Source organism: Condylostylus longicornis, unplaced genomic scaffold, assembly GCF_029603195.1.
Source record: "Condylostylus longicornis isolate FDR11 unplaced genomic scaffold, ASM2960319v2 ptg000031l, whole genome shotgun sequence".
Taxonomy (NCBI): Eukaryota; Metazoa; Arthropoda; class Insecta; order Diptera; family Dolichopodidae; genus Condylostylus; species Condylostylus longicornis.
Genome location: NW_026578000.1, coordinates 1249315 through 1270897, shown reverse-complemented (window position 1 = coordinate 1270897; position 21583 = coordinate 1249315). Strand labels below are relative to the sequence as shown.

The following is a 21583-nucleotide window of genomic DNA, read 5'->3' as shown; positions in this document are numbered from 1 at the left end:
ACCCGCAGATCTGCCTGTATGTAATTGTGAAAAATCAATTGTAATTAGGTGTAAAATATCAAAAATATTCTTTAATTAAAATTAAGTGACGAGTTGGTTTCATTCGAACAAGATTTTGTAATGAATCATATTAAAAATTTAAAAATTCAACTAATGACCAACAAATTAACCAAATTCGATAATAACTATAATAAGATTTATTGTACACAAGATACCAAATAACCCGCATGGGCAAGGGGTTTAATTAAAAATTAATTAAAAAAAAAAATTCAAATTCAAACTACTGAGATCATTTACGCATTTGTTTGAGTTAGTGTAGTTGTATTCAGTTTTTGGTTACTCATGAAGTAGTCAAATAGAACGCAAATAATTATTATATCACACCAATGTTCGAAATCAATTTAACTAATAAATTTTAAAGCGTTAATTAATGAATTTAATTAAACCTATGTAGAAAAAATCAAAATAGATTTTGCTATACTCATTTTGAAATTTCATGATTTCTGAATAGGTCAGAAACTGTAGATATACTTTTTAAATTAATTTAATTTATAAAAATTTGAATTCTTTAATTAAATAATTCTTTAATTTTAAATACTTAGGAAAAAAAAATATTTCACTTTTAGCATCAAAACTATTTTAAAATAAAAGTGAATAATAATAATGATGTCATACATTTGAACCTACGTGCTTATTTCATAAAAGTCTATGCAATTTACTCGTATTTATCTTGATGAAATTATTTTCATAATATCGTATACTCTACATTTAAATAACACCTTAATTTTATAAAATTCAAATTTCTAAAATTTTATATGAAAATTTATACATAAAATGTACTAAGTCCTTCTATGTATATATTATGTATATATATAGCATAGCAAATGTACAGTACACAAATATAAAATTGACTTCTTCAACAGCTTAGTTACCATATTTACTTTCTGAAAATATTAATTTATAGGTTATTTGAAAATATTTGAACATACATCCAATAATGTTTATAATCAAAATAATATACAAATTAGCAAAATGCCTTACTTACTTAAGTTCCATTTAAGAATATTTTACAACCCAAAATTGGGAAATAGAAAACCTTTTTGGACAAATGAATTACTTAGAAGTAAAAACTAACTTAAGTATTAAGTACTTTATAATGTGCATAACTAGTCATAAGAGAGTATAAATGTGCGCAACTCTTCCTTTAAAATGTTATATAAAACGTAAACAGAACAGTAGCAATGTGTTGTAACACTTTGTATTCATAGTATTTAACATTTTTCTATATATATTCTAATTTAATCTCCCAAAGGATAGAATATAATGAATTAATGTAAGTGTAGCCAAATTATTTAAATTTTAAGTACTACTAATATACTTTTATTTAATTAATTAATTACATAATTTCGAATATATTTTTTGTGAAAGTATTTCATGTTAGCACTTTAATTACATAAGTATTAAGTAGTGTTATAATTATATAAAATTGAAAATCTAACTACACTTACTTACTAAAATACAATATTTTTTGATTTTAAAATGTAATTATAATTTAATTTAATGAGCATCTAACCAAATTACATGGTAATATATATGAACAATTTGGTTAAAATGTTATTTTAATTACAGGATGATAGTAAGTATACTTATGTAAGTTGTATGAAAATAACTAAAATTCCCAAAGAGGTGGAATAAATTAAAATTCATATTTGTTATAACCATTTATACAAGTATGTAGGTATACAATATAAGTATAAGTTGGATAGAATAATAATATTAAATAGGCTTTAATTTAGTAAAAATTTAAAGATATAAGTAAGTATTGGATTTTAATATTACCAAAACAAAATTTGTTAAAGAATTGTGAGTGAATATATAATAATGCAAATTACTTGCAGAACAATTATAAGAAAAGAAAAATTTCATCGCTGTGCTAACACTTTTGTAATAAACAATTTAATAGTCCCTTAATATTTATATATATATATATATATATATATATATATATATATATATACATATATATATATATATATATATATAAATTCTTAAGCGCAGATGTCACTACATAATTATTTTAGCATAAGTACTTAATAAATTATTGTTCAGTTCAAGTTATTCTTCTTAAGAATCTATATAAATATACTTATATATATATATACATATATATATATATATATATATATTTATATATATATATATTTATATATATATATATATATATATATATATATATATATATATATATACATATATATATATATTACATATACATATATATATATATACATATATATTTATATATATATATATATATATATTTCCTTATAGAAATATATATATATATTTCTTATAAGGCTCCTTTTTATAAGTAAATTTCGATATTTCACCTCATATATATTTTATATTTCATTATTAAATTTAGTTTTTGGGTGCGACTATATTATTTGAATAACTGCGGAAGGAAAGTATATCGATTGTTGTTTTTGTTCGATATAAAATAAAATTTATTAGACAATTGATTTTCATTCTATAAATTGCTTAAAATATATATGTATATGTTATACATAATTTGCAAAAAAAATTCACCAAGAAATTCATAAAAAAATTTTTATAAACAAAATTATTTCATATCTATGATATTGTATCTCGCAAATAATTTATTAAAGCAATTAGGATGATTTAATAATAATGACGTAAGTAATTTTTTAAAATTATAAGTTTTGCAATTTCTCCAAAACAAAATCAACCATTCCACAATTACTTTGCAACTAAGTATCTAAATCTATCATATTTCATTTCATCATAAGTACAACTACAATAAAATTTAATAATTTAAAAACTCTATAAAAATTCTTAAGCGCAGATGTCACTACATAATTATTTTAGCATACTTAATAAATTATTGTTCAGTTCAAGTTATTCTTCTTAAGAATCTACAAAATATACTTATACGAGTATATAGTCATGTAATGTAGTGTAGTACATTTACATTGAATTTTTTTTTCGTTAAGCTTTTAAATGAAAAAAAGAAATAAAATTTGTAGTCACTGATCTTTGATCTTCTTCTTTAATCAGCGAAAATAAGATGAAATCAATACGTAAGCACACTTAGTTACAGACAGTACTCATATGTTCATTAAAATAAAATTTATTTTTTTTTTTGTTTAAAGAAATACATAAGTACTGTGGAAGAAAATAAACTAGTGAAAAAAAAACGTGGCTATCTAAAACATCAATTCTCTTACAGAATTTTTCATTATGAAGTAAGAAAATATAAATACATATGCATATACATATGTACATTATAAGACCAGATAAGCTTCTTGACACTCTTTCGAATCTAAAGAATTCTCATGCGTATACGAGATATATAAGAATATTTTAGAAAATAAAGATGATAATTTTAAGCTTATTAAAGTTCTTGGAACTTTTCTTTTTTATCTCTTTCTTTCTTCCTTAAATTTGAATAGCATATTGTTTGTACCCATGAAAAGAAATCATAAAGCAAAACAGAATATTAAAGAAAAGTTGTTTCCTATCTTTTATTATAAAATTTTCATTTTTTTTTGTTTTTTTGTAGGTTACGAGTTAACTCATCAAAAAATACAAAGATAAAAAGAAAAATATAAGAAGGTATAAAAAAAGAAACAAAAAAAAAAGTTATTCTTTTACCTTTTGTTTACCTTTAACTAAAAGACAAAATTCAGCGGATACTAAAAAAAAAATATCTACCACAATATTGTTACGAATCACCAACATTCTTAACATTTTTAAGTTATTTTCCGTTTCTTGTTTCAGAAATTATATCTGTGTTGCCATATTCAATATTAAAAAATGCTTTCATCGCCTAGTTACCCTGAATTCAATTGTGCAGATATATTGTAATAAACTGCAAAGTCTAGAATTCAACATTTTATATATATACAGAAAAATCTGCAAAGGTCAAAATTTAATAAAGTTTTTTATGTGTATATAATATGTACAAATAATGAGTATTTCGAACATGGAAAAATTTTTACATACTTAATTTTGCTTTACTACATTATTACATGTCCAGAGCTTCAGTCTTACATTTCCCCAGCTGACATGATAGTAATTAAAATATTGCAGTGAAGCGTAGTAGTGTTGCAGTTTTAACACATATATTGGAGTCAGGAAACATGTTAATATATATTTATTGACGAGTTACAAACTTAACGTTTAAGTGAATCAGGCAAAATATTTACATAAAATTTAGTAGAAAATTCAAAGTAGTTTAATTTTAAATAAAGTCGCTCACTTTTTTAAAAGCTAATTTACTTTGGAACACATGGTTTATTTGTTTTTCTTTTTTTTAGAAAGTAATTATTTGATATATAACTTTACTTATATCAGAACACACAATAAAAACTGCATGCAATGGTAACACTTAATTCTTTTAAAATGAAACGTACATACATATATAAACTTATATTATATATTCATATCATATACCACTTTTAATTTTATGCTTCTATATGGCTTCAATACCGGTCTATGGATTGAATTTAATTAAAAAAAAAAATTCGGTTTATACACAAAATTATGGATTTTAAACTCTTTCGCTTATTTTTTCTTTCTCTTTAACTAAAACAAAATTCTTACATATTACTTACACACACACATATATATATATATATATCTATATATATATATATATATATATATATATATATATATATATATATATATATATATATATATATATATATGTTATATAGCTATAAATTTAAAGAATTCTTATATATAAGTATGAAAATATATATTTAAATAATTATTACAATTGTATACAAAGTAAAGATAGTTGGTCAAAGTCAGTCAACTTTATTTGCTAGAAATTTTTTTCATATTTTACTATTACTTATACTTATTCCTCCTTTTCTTACACTATTCTTATAGGTAGCTACTCTTCTCTTATAATATTAAACATTTTAATACTTACATATAAATTTTCTCAGTATGCTTATTAAAAAAAAAAAGGAATCAGCATAAAGCATTAGTTTTAATCAAATTTTAAGAACTAAAAATATTTAAAAGACTGGGTGCGATTTTTAAAATTAAAAGCTGAGTCTGCGGCAGCGACTACCTTAAATGCAAATTGTTATTATAAAACTATTTGACTCATTTTAATTTATCATTCAATTTGAAATCGAAATTGAATTCGAATTTAACAGTTTGATTTAAAATTGAACCATATATTGGTTAATATTTAAGTAATAAATTATTTAGACTATTCAAGTCTCGAAAATTTAGGTATTTATACAGATTCTTACTGATTTAGAGGTGTTAAGTAATAATTAAAATTATCGAGCCCAATTTTAAAATTATAATGACGTCGAAAATAACGACAACAAATTAATAAATTGAAATTCCACAAATTACACTTAAACACAGTTTAAAAAAATTTAATGAAAATACAAAAGCATGCCCGCATCCTCCCTTCCCTTCCACCCTCACAATCGGCTTTGTTTTTTTTCTTGAACTAATAATGTACTCTACGAAATACTTCTTTTCTTAAGCTATTTTAAAGAGAGAAAAGGCAAAAAAATATATTAAAAAAAATTTTATACAAATTTTTACACGCACACAAAGTTAAGTTCAATGCTTCTTTTCCATTTCAGTAAAAAATAAAAAATAAAACGTGAAAGGTGTTTTTTATTATTTTTTTCTTATTTATTTTCTTTCAATTTTTTATTAAACTTTTTAAATCAGTTTTATTACAATTTCTATTTTTATTATCGTTATTAGTTATATTATTTTTTATTATGGCTTATAGTTTTTGCAAAGCAACTTACTTATTTAATAATTTTTTGCCGGTAAGCACTTATACTATATACGATAGAGAGAACTGAAATAAATAATGTAATCGTAGTAAGATTGAATTTATCATATATACTTAGACGAAAAGGCAAAAATATAAAAATTCTATAATTGTTGCTTTTCATAGATTTTCCTGCTTTTTTTAGAGTTTAAAAATAGCTTCACGGCATAATTATAAGTAAGTATACAAGTAATGTAACTACCTACCTACCTATACACGTTATTATTGTATTCACTTTTTTTTTGTTTCTAAATTAAAATATATGGTCGTGATCGTAGTCGTGACGAAATTTAGCGAAATCTTTATTAGTAAAAAGAGTTAAATACTTATAAAGAACAAAAAAATGTAAAGATAATAAACAACATTTATATGAAAAACTATATAACATATAGGAAAGCAAAGTAATTGTCGTTTATACAATCATATTATAAAAGTTATACCAAGACAAAAGATCTTGAATAAAAGAAGTCGTTTGGATTCAACATAGTCGCTTACATTATAAACACAAGAAGATGTGATAAGGAGGTAAATTTCGATATTATTTATTTAAGCATTTCGATTTAAAAACAACTAGGTACTTATGGTTATGCGACCACATTAAATGCAGAGCTTGAATTAAGTAAGCGTTTTTACTATTTTTTCCAAAAACGCCAAAAATTAAATTTTGCAATTTTAAAAGTTCCCTGTTGCTTTATTATGAGAATTTTCTTTTCTGAAAATTATTATGTACATACTCTTATGTACTTTGGAAAAGTGATGGATAAACATTGATTTATATAGCTAGGTAGGTAAAAATACCTTTTAAATTATCTTTATGAAAAATCACGTATGAAGTAAAAACTATAATCACGGTATTAACAAAATCTCATATAACACATATACTAGTACGTTAAATACGAAAAAAACTCTTTTGATTCAAAAATTTTGGAATTTCTCACGTAATGACGAAAAATATTAGGCGCATAGCTACCTACAATTCTATTATTTATTCTTACAATATTTTAATTTTATTTATTCTTACAAAATTTTAAATTTGGAATAAAGTTCATGCCTATCCTAATTATGGATTTTAATTTTTAATACAACATAATGATGATTTTTTAAACTTAATTTTTTAGTTCCAAATTCGATAAAACAACTAGTTCTATAGTTTATATACTCGTAATAATAATTGTTACATAATTATCAGTAAGATCGGCACCTACGTTCTACGTACTATTTAATAGCTTAAATACAAAATGTATTTTAATAACTTGTACGATTTTTGGCAAAATTATAATGAAGGTATTACAACTTTAGAAATATAATCTCATTGGTTGTTTGCTTCATTTTGCAAATTTGTTTTTAAATACATAAGTACACAAAATTATTATTTCTAAAAATAAATAATTTTAGTTCAACAGGTTGTATTAGAAAGAAAATTCATAAAAGAAATTTAAATGGGTAATGTTAATAGCAGATCATATCCAAGAATAATTGATATAATTTGATATAGGAGATACAATAAATTAAAATAATATAAAATTAGCATGAAATTTTAATAATTCTAAATGAAAATATTGTACTCATTTACCTCATACAGTATTAATTCTTTCCTCAATCTGCGTTATCCAATTATTTCCAGAAATTCTTAGTTCATTAAAAATATTAAATATCTGCACAATTTTTATTTTCTTTTGTTTTTTTTACACATAAATACTAAGTTGGTGATGGATGTCTCAAATTTTTATTTTAAATAAATTTTCTCATTGTTTGCAATGAAAAGTTTTTTTTTTTATCGAAACTGGATTTTTTTTCAATTCAGTAAATTCAATAGTTTATATTTTTTTTTTATCAATAGAAATTTTATTTTGAAAATTTTTCTTAAATCACTAAAGCTATTCAACTTCAATAAGTAGGTGCATATACCTAACCTATGTAGTTTAAACACATAATGAAAACAAAAATAGGATTAAATTCCAATGCTTAAAATTGTGCAGTATGATTAATGTAGCGTCGTTTTTGTTTTATGTGCAATTTATTAACACTAACAAAACTTGTCCCGCATCTAGAATTTTGTTAAAAAAAAGAAACCACTTGAAATATTCATATAAAATTTCTGTGCTGGAATTTGAAATTTCAAAACCAAAGCAATGTTTTTTTTCTCGTTTTTTTTTTTATTTAATCACTTTTTAAAATAAGAATTTTTATAGTATGCTATATACTTAAGAATTTTATAAATATATTATGTATATAATATATGTATGTACGTATGTATATTTAAAATCCGTTTAGGTTATAAAATGTTTTTTTTTATTTTCGAACAAATATTTTTATAAAAAGTTAATTTTTTTTTATTCAATAAAAAAAAACTTCAGCTAATTTAAATTTATTACAAATAAAATATTTTAAGAAAAAAATAAAAATTATTTATCCGCAACGCAACAACCGAGATAACACAAAAACCCTTGCAAACAAAAACTTAAAATGACAATCCCATTTTCTTCTTTCGTTTCTTTGATATGATTTCTTTCATTCTTTTCTGACATTGACAATAGTAAAATGACAATTTGCAAAACAAAATATTTTAGTGATGGTAACATTGTTTTAGAAAATCTACTGCACTTTTTTTCTTATTGTGTTAGATTTTCAAAGATAATTTGGATCTCCATTTTTAAATAAATTAAGGTTTCTTTTCGAGAGAAATATTAAGAAATAAATTAAATTTATTAAAAATTAACAAGCCTCCAGGGCAGTTTTAAAAAATAACTTGATGACAATTTCAAAAGTCATAGTCAAAAATGACATAGTCAAAAAATTAAATAATTTTGGGTGAAAAAAAATACGTGTTTGATTTACAAGAAAAACGAGGTTTGAAAAAAATTAGTAAGTGCATAAATTCCCTACATTTTTACATCTTATAAAATAATTTTATACTTTGTGAAAAAATGTTGACAAGCTCTTTTGATAAACTAAATGTATGATTTATGAAATGAAATGTGTTAAACTATGAGATTGTAAATCAAAACTTAGAAATTGTGTAAAACAAAAGAAAAAAATTTAATTTCATTTCGATATTTGCAGTTGCAATCAATTTGCAGATTCGAAAATTGATAGTGGTATTGAAGTCTTTCTCCTGGGAAAAAATAATACCAATAAAAATATTTTTGCACTGTTTTAGTACTTTCTTTAATCTATATACACTTCTACAAATACTTGAATAGGTGTACCAAAAAACGCTTTCAATTACTATCAAACGCAAATCAAACGTAAACATAAATGACAAAATTATCAAATCTCAAAACCAAACATTCCTTTCATACTTTGTCATATATTTGTACGATAACGAAAATGTCATACAATTTTACTTAATGCGATCCTTGTGGTATATATGTGAAGCTCAATAGTAAAATAAAAATGATTACTTATTATACAAACACTTCAAAAAAATATTTACCCATTATTATAGTTACAAAAAAAACTCCCACCTTTAAAATTTTTAATATTTTTTTCTATACCTTACATTCGAAAAAATAAATTACTCCCGTTTCTAAAAATACGTTATGAAAAAACAGGTACACATCTATCGCGTACTCTTTCTCTCTATACTGCATAACTCTTAGGTAATTTATCATATCATAAACTGTTTCTTGACCCATTTAAATTTTTAATGTCCAACAGTTATAAGTGTGGCTTATAAGTTAGGTATCTCATTCTACCTTACCGCTATTTTTAAAACTTATATATTCCGAAATGCAACTGCAATATGAAAAAATTCTAAAGTCAAGAAAACCTGCAACATATAAAAAATTTCTAAAAGTACAAAATAAATTGAAAGCACTTGTTTCAAATTATATTACAACTGAGAGATCAGAATTAGATAAATTAAAATTCTTAAAAGCAGCTGCATATTATTCTTTTATGGAAAAATAACCTTTTTTATTATTGTTTTTATTTTTATTATTTTTTCTATAAACAAGTAAATGTTTAATTTTTTTAGATTTCCAAAGTGGAATAGACCTATAGAGGAAACCACTTTAAAAAAAACGCGCCAAATCTCCTACCCCTGGGGTGGTGTGGAAAGGGAGATGAATATAAAGAACTATTCAAAAAAATAGCTTTTTATAGTTTTTTTATTTTCTTTTTCAATATAATTTATTTTGCAAAAAAAAACATTAAATTCTCTTATTAGCTCTATTTTCTCTTATTAGTTCTTTAAAGTTCTATTTCGTCCATTATTACTTTTTGAATTTTTGAAAAATTCTTGATTGTTGTTGGTCGTTTTTAGGTAGCTAAAACAAAAAAAAATATATATGTAGAAACATTATAACAATATAAAGAAAATAACGATACCTCGCCTAACCAACGCCCAATTATAGTACCAAAAGCGCGTCCGTTTTCAACTAGCCGTTGGCGAAGAGCAGCTCCATTTGCGGCATTATTTTTTTCATGTACATTTTCTTCATTAATTTGTTTTGCTCCCAATGGTTGTATAGCATCAACATTAGGTACAATATCCACATCAGTATTATCATTCCATTGTGGTACTAGTGCTGGTGATATTGCACTTGATGTTGATGTTATACAACTATCAGGAGCAACTACACCTTCGCCTAAAATTTCGTCTATTTCCGATGTTGTACCATTTTTTTCGATCTCTTTTTCATAATTCATTAGAGTTGAGGCAATCGATGAAGGCCTATTCCATATTTCCGAAACATTTGGAGATAACGAATGAGCTCTTTTTTTTCCATCGGTTGCTCTTTATTTCGGCTAAAAATAGAAATTTATAAAAATAACAAATAAAATTAAATCTTACAAACTAACAAGTCTTTTACTTACATTTTAATTTTATGAATTTTTTCTATGTGTTCATAAGTGGTATGATTCATAGAGCGATATGTTTTTATTTGTTTAATTTCGAAACACATCTTGCAGCACACTTTGTTTTTATGAATTTCGGTCGTCTTAATATTTTTTAAATATCCATAATATAAATGAATAGGATATTTGTATTGTTTTGGTACCGGTAAATCTACGACCTAAACCAAACATTAAAATTAAAATTTAAAAGATTTATAAATTATTTAACTTACTTCGAAACTCTCAAATTGTATTAGATTAGAAATATCATCCATTTTTGTACTTTACTATCACTTTACTTAACTTTATATTAATTGCATTTGATATTTGAAATATAAGTGGTTAATACGATTAACTAACTCATCAAAGTTATACCGTTTTTTTATATCGTTTTTTTTATTTTGAAGTTTCTTTGATTTATGTTTGAATGCAGTTTATGTCGTTCAAATTTCAAACGGATTGAATACATATGTACTTTTATAAAAGTACTTGAAGTATTTGTAGAAGTGTATATAGATCAAATTTTCAAGTTCAAGATGAAAATCAAAAAGTACAATTAATATTTAAAGCTTGATTGTTGAAATTGTTTAGGTATTCATTTTAAAAAAAATTTAATGCCTCCTAAAAATGACTTATAAAAAGTTTAGTACGGTATCAATATGGTTTTAGTAGGGTCTCAAAATTCTTGGTGCCACTACATTCTAAAAAAAACAAAATTCTACAAACTTTCGTGTCACTCTTATTTTTAAATTTTAGAAAATTATAAAATATTTTTATATAAATTTTTTTTTAATATAAACACATTTAGTTTATTTTAATAAAATGTTAAAATTAAAACATATTTTAGTTTATGGTTTTTCTTGACCTATGTTTGCTCGTGTCACTCTTTCTTTTACTCTTATATTATGAAATCTTCTTAAATGCTCTCTGACAGAGTATGAGTTTTTAAATTTTCTATTACATGATGGAATTGTACAACATATATTTTCAGACTCCTTATGAGTGTTCGTATGATATCTAAGACGAATTGAACTTTTAAACATATGGCCGCAAATTGTACACTCAAATTTTGGTTCCAAATGCGTTATTTTATGCTTTTGGAGATTTCCATTGAAATGGAATTTAGCAAAACATATGTCACATGAAAATTTTTTAATATTTGTATGAAGTTTTCTATGACGAAAGAGGGTTGAAGGAGCTGAAAAAGATTGTTTACAATTCTTGAAGTCACAAATGAATGGTTTTCGATCTGAAAGTAAAATTTTAAGTGAATAAAATAGCGACGTAAAGTAATAAATTTCATTTTACTGAAATGAGTATTCATATGAAATTCCATATTAGATCGCCGAATTATAACTCCGCAAAGGTCACACATCTCGCTTTTATTCCTTGAATTAGGTTGTATAAATTTAACATTTCCATTATTTGCAATAGATTGATTAATATAACTTTGCGTATTACTTGGCAATAAATCACTTTTCTTGAATATTGCTTTCCTCTTATTATTTCTCTCAATTTCACTCGATTCAATATTTTCTAAACTTTCACTTTTTCTAATTAATTCACTTTTTAACGCAGACCTAATTAAATTCCTTCTTTTAACTAATTGTTCAAGTTTTAAAAGATATAAAATATTTAAAAAGTCTTCGGCGAATTCCATTTAAAAACCTTTTTGTTTTCGAATAAAGAAAAATAAAAACAATATTTTTTGACAACAAATTGTTTTCTAGATAGATGACATCTACTTTTGATACAAAAGGCTAGGTTTACATTTATTTATCTACCAACAAAGTTGATGAGATGGTGTAAGTACGAATTTAATCATCTCAACCTAAAAATAATATCTTCTAATTTTCTAACAGACTTTGTGGTATCAAAAAGATTTTTACAAAGCCTGACACAGTTTTAACAGGGAAAACAATGCTTTTAATTGCCTGCTTTGAAAATGAAAGAAAAGTGTAATTTTGTTGGAAAGATAAAAATTCCTTAGAAAAACGAAGAATCCTGATTTAAAAGTAAACAAAAAATGAGCTGAAAACGAGATACACGAATAGGCTGTAAAAGTTTGGTGCAAAATAAACTAAATTAAGTCAGATTGACAGCTCTGAATTTATTTGTTTTGTTTTTTTTTTGTTTGAAAATATTCCAAACAATAAATACATACCTACTTGAATGCTAAATTCATTTCATTCTTTGATATTTTTACAAGCAGATAAGAATAAAATAAGGACGAAAGAAATGAATAAAAATGAAAGCATATCGTTGTTAAAAAAATTAATGTTATTAGCAATTTTAAAACGCCAAAGAAATCGAAGAAAAAAGAAAAATTTCGAATCACTGAACAAAACCAAAAATAGTTATGAAAATGCTGTTGATAATATTGGTTTAGTGGATTATCATAATAAAGTGGGCAATGAATCCGAAAGTTCTGAAAACGACTTTGCAAATGAAAGGTAATTATTTAGAGTAGAAATAGCCAAATTATATTAATAACCTCATATCTAAAAATTTTAATTATAGCTACTCCAGTTCAAGTAGTTGTAATATTAAAAATAAAAATTCTGAATGCATTATAACATATAGTTTTGACAAACATACTAAAGCAATAAATAAAACTTTAATACATCGAGACAATACAGAGTTAAAAGAAATAAGAGAACTAACTAGCAAAATAACTTATAGACGAGTAATATGCGATATATGTGGAAAATCATTTAACGAGAAAAACTTTAGGTTTCATTTAAATATGCATAATAGTAAGTATTTTAACCTTCTTATAAACATTTCAAATGTAATTTAAATAAATGTATATATTTTAGATCATTTTCCTTATAAATGTATGATAGATAATTGTAGAAGAGCATTTACTTCCGCCCAAATGCTTAAACAACACCAAAAATTTCATGTAAAAGAAAAATGCTTTAAATGTGAATTTTGTGATCGCACATTTTATATGCCCAGTTCTTTGAAAAAACATCGTTTGCTACATTTTGACCCAACTATTGAATGTCAAAAATGTGGCAAAAAATTTCATACAAAGAGTTCTCTTAAAATGCACATGGAAAAAATACATTTGCGTATTAAAAAGTTCGTGTGTAACATTTGCGATAGACCGTACTTCAATCAGAGTAGTTTACGAAATCATTTAATGGTAACTCATAAACAAGAATTTACTTCTCAAAGAATAGCGAAATAATATTTTTATTAATATAATACCTAGGTACCTAGGTGCACAGAAAAATTGTTTTTCTATTTTTTGATTAAAAAGTTAAATAGGCAATAACATTGGTTGTTTTAAAACTAGTTTTCTTCGTATTGGATAATGTTGAAACTTCTAATTGCTTTTCTATTTTATTCGATTGTTTGAAAAAGTTGTAAATTTTCTCTAAAAAGAAGATAAAAAAACATAAAGTTTTTTTAAAATTGTGTTGTGCTATACTTCCAATATCCTAAAAAAAACGTTATAGCTATGATCGATGATTTTAGTAGCATAAAACACAATATTTCATTTCAATATACTACATATTGAATTTTGAAACACGTGATCTCACTTTAATGTTGTGAAACTTTCGCAGATGTTTTCTAAGATAATGTGAATTTTTAAAGTTTCTTCCACATGATGGTATTGTGCATTCAATATTTTCAAATTCTCCATGGATATTTTTAATATGAAAATTTAGTCGGAATTTACTCTTGAACATACTATCACACATATCACACTTGAGCCGAGGTTCTAAATGTGTCGTTTTGTGTTTTAGAAGACATCCCTTCAGATTAAATTTTGCAGAACATAAGTCACACGAAAATTCTTTGATAGCCGAGTGCAACTTCTTATGACTGAAAAGCGCAGAAGGTGAAGAACAGGACATTTTACAATTATTGACATCACATTTAAAAGGTTTTCTGTCTAAAATTAAGAGCAGTTTTTAAGATTTTAATTCTTTAAACTAGTATTAAACGAAACTTACTGAAATGGGAATTCATATGAAATTCAAAATTTGATCTGCGGACTATTTTTCCACATAACTCACACATTTCGTTTTTTCTGTTTCTGGTAGTCGAATTTGTATCAGATTCGTTAATTGGCTGTCGCAATGGTGCTTTTACTTCACATGGCATCAAATCACTCTTATTGTAAACATTTACACCTTTTGTCAAATTTAAATTATCAAACTCGCTTTCATCGCTAAAATTTTCGAAATTCATGCAATCATCTTCATATTTGCAATTGGATATTCTGTTTGATTTTGTATTGTTCTGATATCTTTGGATTATGCTTTTTTCACATTTTTGTTCAAGTAAGAGAATATTTTTGATTTTAGTTAAAACTTCATTTTTGCTTTTGATACATTTTTTCAATTTTAACAATAATAAAATGCACAAAAAGTCATCAATATCATCCCCATTCATTTTTAAGCTTGAACTTATTGTTTCTGCTGAATTAAACAGGTCTCTGACAGATATAAATCAGCTGTGCTCTTTTAAAACCGGCATGTATTGCCGTTACATGTTTTAACAATATATCAAATAACAGATTTGGTTATTGAAGTTTCTGTGAATTACGCTCATACGAATTTTCAATTTCAAAATTTCCTCAGATATTTCCTCGGGCCTGAAATTTAAATTAATCATTAAATTTCAATAAAGAACATATTGTCAAAGGTAAGTTTTATATTATATTAATAAGTACGCGAAAACATACAACTAATACTAACGTCATTCGAGATTTTGAAAATCTTAACAGCTTTACAAAAGCTTAAATTTTTGAGGTTTGAAAACTTTGTATAGGTAGCGTTTACACATCAAATATTTTTCATTGATTTTGTTTGATTTGATAAAAATATGGTGTGTAAACTACTTTGATTTTTTAAATCAGATTTTGTTGGGTCGAAAAAAAATTTACTTAACTTTTTTTGTGTTCAGTTTTATCCAAGTATCAAAATAAGTGAATGGTTTAAAAAAATGAGAAATTACTCTACTTAGATAAATTAATGGCAGTAATCTGGTGGACACTTGTTGAGATAATTGGAAGAACAACCTCGCAATGTTTATAAAGATATTTTTTTATACAAAAATTTAACCATTTTTTCATTTCATAAATATGCAAATATCAGGTATGTTGCACTTGAATCGAAACTGTAGTTATATGTAAGTATGCATCCAATATATAAATTTTTACAAAGTTTAAGTTTGATTCTTGACACAACCAAATTATCTGCATTTCTGTCAGAGGTGGTTTAATTGAAAAAATGAAAATGTAATACAACAAACATACAGATGTACATAATTATGATAGTACGACAGATGAACTTTTGTTAAAAATTAATTTTTAAATTGGCATTTTTTATTAATTACAGCTTCAATCTTAAAATGATTAAAAATACTTTTTATTTATTTTTGAATTGTTTTCAATTAGATGTAGAACTTTATTTTAAAATTTGTAAAATCGTTATATAAATTATAACAGTTATAGTTGAGCTTTAAAATTAACTTAATAAACCAATTTGCATATATGTATGTATGTACATAAATACATGATTCAATTTTCATCTAGTTTTGGTATTGAATAATGTGTCACTGGATTTTTATATAATGGGTTCGTTTCTTCCATTTTCCCTTCTTTAATTTTTTCTTGCATTTCTAAAGCTTCCTTATTAAATTTGTCACATTCTTTGCGATCTTGTAAAACTAAACATAGCTTGTACATTAATAAACTCAATATTCCAACAATTAGGGTTATTATTAGGGTTATAATGCCCAATATTGCATAATTAATTGGCGTACAATCGTTTTGCTCAATCTTTAAATGGCTGATTTCATTCTCATCTATTTTATATTCAAAGTAATGGTCACACTGATATTCACCATCTTCATAATTAAGCCGAAGTAGGCATTTAACATTAGCATCTAAAAATTTCAATATATTATTTAATTTTGATTATTTTAGGTATTTGGTAATTAAATGAATTCAATTAAAACCGTAAATTTATTTAAAAAATATAAGTAAATTTAAAATTAACTGTACCAATTGATTCCGTTTCTATTTTGTAAGTATAGGGACCTTTTTCATCCCTACATATTGAATCTTTATCATCAACGTGCTCTATTCCTTGGTTATCATATATCAAAATTTTTGCACATGGTTCATATTTTTCACAAAATCCTTCTTTTGCAGAACCGTTCACATTATATTCACAATATTTACCCAAATAATTATCTTTACAGGAGCACTTATCTGTGCAGGTATCACATTCACCATTATTTGAACAAGTACTTCTGTCAACAGGATTTATGCAACCATTTTTTGCTTTAACACAACATCGTCCATTCATCCAACCATACTTACAAACACATTCTCCACATTGACATTCTTCAATTTCATCATTGCAATTAGGGCATTTGAGGCATTCACAATATTTTCCTTCATAAAAAAAACTGCATTGGCATTTTCCACAATCACATTCACCATGATTGGAACAAATTGATCCTAATTCACCACTGGGATATTTATAACGGCATAAATTTTCTAGAGCTTGATTGGTTGTATAATTTTCAGAGTCACATGAACAATAAGTTCCTAGCCTGTTATATGTTGTTAACAAAAATTATTGAAAAATATTTAACTATATATGTGTTGCATTGCGGTGCAATAAGAGAAATTGTGTGTGTACTTGCCAGTTTTCATCGCAGATGCACATTCCGCATTTTAAATGACCGTGATTATTACAAGGTAATCGGCCGCTATCATCTTTTATTGGTTGCTCTTCACATGGACAGGGTTTTTGTACTTCAACTTGTATTTCAATGTCCTCTGACAGACCCGAATCACCGATTTTAATAAGGTAATTCTTAAAAATATAAATACATATTTATAAAAATGTAAATTGTAAAATTTAAATCACAATTATTTTTAAGCTATTTTTCTTTACCCAATTATTGTCCTTAGGATATTCATCTAAAGTTATATTAATTAAAAAATCTATCTCATCTCCCAATTTTATGTTATTACAATAATTTTGTTCTTGAAGAGAATGATTTTTCCCTCCACAATCTGTAAAATATTTAACAGAAATTATATCCGGACTTGTATCTTCAAATTGAACTTTATTAATGAGTGTTTGATATCTAAAAATTAATACTAATTTTTATATTAATTTTCTTTTCAAGGAACACAAAAAAAATTACGCGTTTCGAACCAACTCCAAAATATTTGAAGAATTTGAGCTCAAAATTTCAACAGCGCTAATGTCATGCATTAATTTTCCCATACTCATATAATGAGATGAAACTGCCTTTTCAACGGCAAATATAACATTGACTTTTCTTCTTAATAATTCTCTATAGATTTCTTCAATTGAAGGATAATCATAAGTTAAATCCCCTGTATAAAGGCCATCTTTATTCAAATGACATTTTTTATCATTTCTTTGTGTAACTCCCAAAAGTATACCGTCTCCAGCAAAATGCATATAACCGTCTGTAGCTAAAATTACAATTTTGCGTGCATCATTACTCCAACCAATACTTTCAGTACAAACGATAACTTGCATTAAAGCATCTAATTGTCCTTCCATATTTTCTAAATTTCCTGTTATTTTACTATCTTTAACAGAATTAATAAATGATTCAATATCTGTAGTCAAAGCTAAATCATGTTTAAAGTCATATGTTGGTCCACATGTTGCACCTTCATAAGAACATGGATTTGTTTTAAATTTTTCTGATGGATTAATGGGCATTCCAGGTTTATCAGCAAAACTTCCAAATCCTAAACGATAGTTTTTTGTTAGTGATGTCAACGTCTCTGCCAATTCACTACCGAGTTTAATTAAAGTTTCTTTATCATCTTTCATACTCCAAGTCGAATCCATCAAAAAATATAAATCGAGCGGATAATTTCGAGCTAATCTATATGTCATTTTAAACTGTTGGCTTTTTCCTAATATCAAGAGTAAAAAAAAATGTTGAGTGAAATAAAACAAAATCATAAAATATTAGGGCAAACACTAGTGATCAGTACGTATTATGCAGTTTCTAATTAAATATTAGATGATTGTGTTGCGAATTAATTAAATAATAACATATTTTTATATAGGACAGACAACCTTTAACCAATTTCAATTTTAATTTTTGTGGTCGAACTTGTACTGCTCTGGCATTCCTCTTCTTCTCATTTTCCAAGTCAATCATCACATAATCCTGTGTTGGAATGTCTTCTGTAATCTGGAATTCTTCATGATTTTCAATTATATTTGTAACGAAACAATTTTCTCGTAATAAATCAGATTTTGTCATACATCTGCTTGTACCATTGAAATTCTTTATATTATAAAAAATTTAAAAGAACCAAAAAAAGAATTTAAAAAAATTATGATTTTTTAAAATACTTGAAATATTCGTACATTTATTAATTCATTAGATTTTATTATACATTTTTTTTTAGATTAAAAATTAATAATGTATGAGGATGTATGGATTTTTGAAAGCGGAAAGAGTTATAACAACGGATCAAATGATCAACATACTTTAACGAGCATTTTGCCGTGAGAACATTCGCCGTGAGAACTTTTAGAATTTTCTATTGAAAGTCACTTAAGAATGTAAATTTAATACAATTTAATAGTCCTAAAAATTTATATTGTAAGAGATTAGCATTACACACGTACTTTTTGCATTATATTTTTAATAAAAAAAAATTTTTTTTTTTTTAAAATTTTGCTAAATTAAGCATACAGATTCTTAATTTATATTGTCAAAAAGTATGTCAAACAACAACAATAATCCTGAAGGTTAAAGAGAGCTCTGCTCTCTTGTTTTTCAAAATTGAATACAAATCAATTAATTTGATAATTCGTATAGTGGTCATACATAAATACCATAGCGGCGATTACATACTCATACGTACGTAATATTTTTAAAATTTTATTTCAAATGTCAATATTTTTTAAAATAATTGATAAGATTGATAAATAAGAATTTTTACTTAACTTACTTTATCAGTACACCATGAACATAAATAGTTTTCGGCTAAACATTCTTCACAATTATCTTTGAATGCACATTTCTCTAAAATAATTTTAATATTATACGGTTAGAAATTTTGAATATAAAATTTATAATTAACATTTATACCATTTGCGAGCACATTAATTGCCATAAAAATTAATAACAATAGCTTAAGCATAATATTTTTTCTCAGCATAAACATATTTTATAAAAATAATAATATTCTCTTATATTGAGAAATGATATAATTAATTGCGTATTTTCTCTTAAAGAGAGAAATGAGTGAAAAGCACGTGGTTTTATTACAACCACAATTTAAATATTCTTAATATTTTTATATTTAAATTTTAATTTAATTGTGTAAAAAATTTAAAATTTAACATTTTTTATTTTAATTATTTCTAATATTTTTCTTTTTTACTATAAACACATTTATTTTAATATTAATTAAATTTATAATTTTATTAAAAAATCTTATTCCATTTTAGTTATTAAATTTTAATGTATAAACGGTTTGAAAAGTCACATAAAACTAATTTTATATGATCGAAGAAAATTTACAATTACTTTAAATTTTAAAAATATAAGTTTTATCATAATTTTGAATTTTAGATAAGATTAAAATTTTTATAATGATTCATAAGCCAATTTGTCTATACATACCTATATAATACTTTTATAAAAAAGTTTATTCTATTTATATGTACATTAGGACATTAGGAAGTGTTATATTTAAAAAAGCATAAAACAAAATTATATCTGTAATATGTTCTGTGAAAGTTTATAGAAATGAATTTGTATACAAAAAATATTTGGTAAATATGACAATAATCTTTACTTGTATACCAATTTACCTTTAAAACTTTAAAATTTCTTATCTCTAATAACTTATGTAAACACAATACATGTTTATTTTCCCAACATAATCGAATATATGTATATATGTATAATGTACAATGTCTATCTCTATATATGAATTTATGTTAGTTAATATGATATTGTCCACTATAATTTTTAAGTATATCTTATAATTTTTATGTAGGTAGAGTAAACATAAATTTTTATTCCTGTATAACATTAGAGCTCATAAGGCTTATTACAAATTATTGACCGTTCGAAAGGGGTTGTAATTACAAAAAATTATTTAATGGGGTCAGTTTTTAATCATAAAATTTGGGATTTATGATAATTCATACACATGAAAGTTCTAAATTAAAAAAACTTAAGAATTCATTTAGAATTTTAAATACTATTATTTCATTTTCAAACATGCTAAATTTTTGTAGATTTCGCCGTTTAGATTTATCGAACGTGCCATATTTTAAGACTTAAATTGAAATGAATTATCGAAAATTGCTATTTTTAATCGCAACAATTTATATTGCGTTTTTATACTGCATTTATACTACAATAAGTTATACCATTTTATTTTTTAAAGATTAATGAATAGAATTGAGTTTATAATATTTGTACAAGAAATAGGATCATAACTTTCACCTTTTATTTATGCGCTAGTATAATCTGATTCTACAAAATATATTTATACTCCTTTGAATGGTCAACATAGAATTCACAATTGGATTTGTATATGAGGGTGTAGAATTATGGTCCAAACAGTTTGATTTCGGTTTTAGAAACAATTGAATTCTACTTTTGCGCCCATTCGTTCAAAATTGGGTTCGAATTTATTTTTCGCTCAATCTTCGCTCAGCTCATTTAATTTTCAGATTTGTTTTATAACATTAAAATAAGTTAAAAATACAAAAAAAAAATATAAAAATTTTAATTTCTTTTTTTTTTATTTATTTATTGTTTTTTTTTACTCATTTCTTTAATGAATATTTATATAATAATGAAAGAATCATTTACAAATGTTTGAATTTATTTGCATTT

The 21583-nt window shown here is 24.3% G+C and overlaps 6 protein-coding genes across 9 annotated transcripts in view; 1 reads left to right on the top strand and 5 right to left on the bottom strand.

The window, feature by feature from the left end:
* LOC129608309 (lethal(2) giant larvae protein) overlaps positions 1 to 8300 on the bottom strand; it is a 44876-nt gene extending 36576 nt beyond the window's left edge. For all 3 annotated transcript variants that reach the window (XR_008696884.1, XM_055519745.1, XM_055519746.1), the window contains exon 1: positions 7416 to 8300. The gene's annotated coding sequence lies outside the window, so the exon portion shown is untranslated. The remainder of the gene's footprint in view (positions 1 to 7415) is intronic.
* Positions 8301 to 10017: 1717 nt separating this feature from the next.
* On the bottom strand, positions 10018 to 11002 carry LOC129608548 (uncharacterized). 2 transcript variants are annotated; one of them, XM_055520131.1, is made up of 4 exons: positions 10918 to 11002; positions 10664 to 10863; positions 10175 to 10594; positions 10018 to 10113 (listed from the first exon to the last, which is right to left on the bottom strand). In XM_055520131.1, exons 3-4 carry the CDS (start codon positions 10493 to 10495, stop codon positions 10060 to 10062), a joined length of 375 nt encoding a protein of 124 aa, XP_055376106.1. In that variant the 5' UTR covers positions 10496 to 10594; positions 10664 to 10863; positions 10918 to 11002; the 3' UTR covers positions 10018 to 10059. The 2 variants fall into 2 exon arrangements, with proteins under 2 accessions (XP_055376106.1, XP_055376105.1); XM_055520130.1 differs by having other exon boundaries at positions 10031 to 10594.
* A 419-nt stretch (positions 11003 to 11421) lies between these two features.
* On the bottom strand, positions 11422 to 12347 carry LOC129608530 (oocyte zinc finger protein XlCOF26-like). The gene is made up of 2 exons (XM_055520090.1): positions 11993 to 12347; positions 11422 to 11933 (listed from the first exon to the last, which is right to left on the bottom strand). The coding sequence occupies exons 1-2, from the start codon at positions 12342 to 12344 to the stop codon at positions 11533 to 11535; spliced, it is 753 nt and encodes a 250-aa protein (XP_055376065.1). The 5' UTR covers positions 12345 to 12347; the 3' UTR covers positions 11422 to 11532.
* A 505-nt stretch (positions 12348 to 12852) lies between these two features.
* Positions 12853 to 13997, top strand: LOC129608470 (zinc finger protein 888-like). The gene is made up of 3 exons (XM_055519967.1): positions 12853 to 13137; positions 13205 to 13440; positions 13504 to 13997. The coding sequence occupies exons 1-3, from the start codon at positions 12857 to 12859 to the stop codon at positions 13878 to 13880; spliced, it is 894 nt and encodes a 297-aa protein (XP_055375942.1). The 5' UTR covers positions 12853 to 12856; the 3' UTR covers positions 13881 to 13997.
* Positions 13998 to 14192: 195 nt separating this feature from the next.
* On the bottom strand, positions 14193 to 15105 carry LOC129608471 (zinc finger protein 722-like). The gene is made up of 2 exons (XM_055519969.1): positions 14653 to 15105; positions 14193 to 14591 (listed from the first exon to the last, which is right to left on the bottom strand). Exons 1-2 carry the CDS (start codon positions 15092 to 15094, stop codon positions 14203 to 14205), a joined length of 831 nt encoding a protein of 276 aa, XP_055375944.1. The 5' UTR covers positions 15095 to 15105; the 3' UTR covers positions 14193 to 14202.
* Positions 15106 to 16109: 1004 nt separating this feature from the next.
* Positions 16110 to 20072, bottom strand: LOC129608388 (integrin beta-nu). Its single transcript, XM_055519872.1, has 8 exons — positions 19817 to 20072; positions 19677 to 19750; positions 18790 to 19003; positions 17870 to 18623; positions 17614 to 17809; positions 17360 to 17532; positions 16710 to 17266; positions 16110 to 16591 (listed from the first exon to the last, which is right to left on the bottom strand). Exons 1-8 carry the CDS (start codon positions 19890 to 19892, stop codon positions 16224 to 16226), a joined length of 2412 nt encoding a protein of 803 aa, XP_055375847.1. The 5' UTR covers positions 19893 to 20072; the 3' UTR covers positions 16110 to 16223.
* Between the last annotated feature and the right edge of the window lie 1511 nt (positions 20073 to 21583).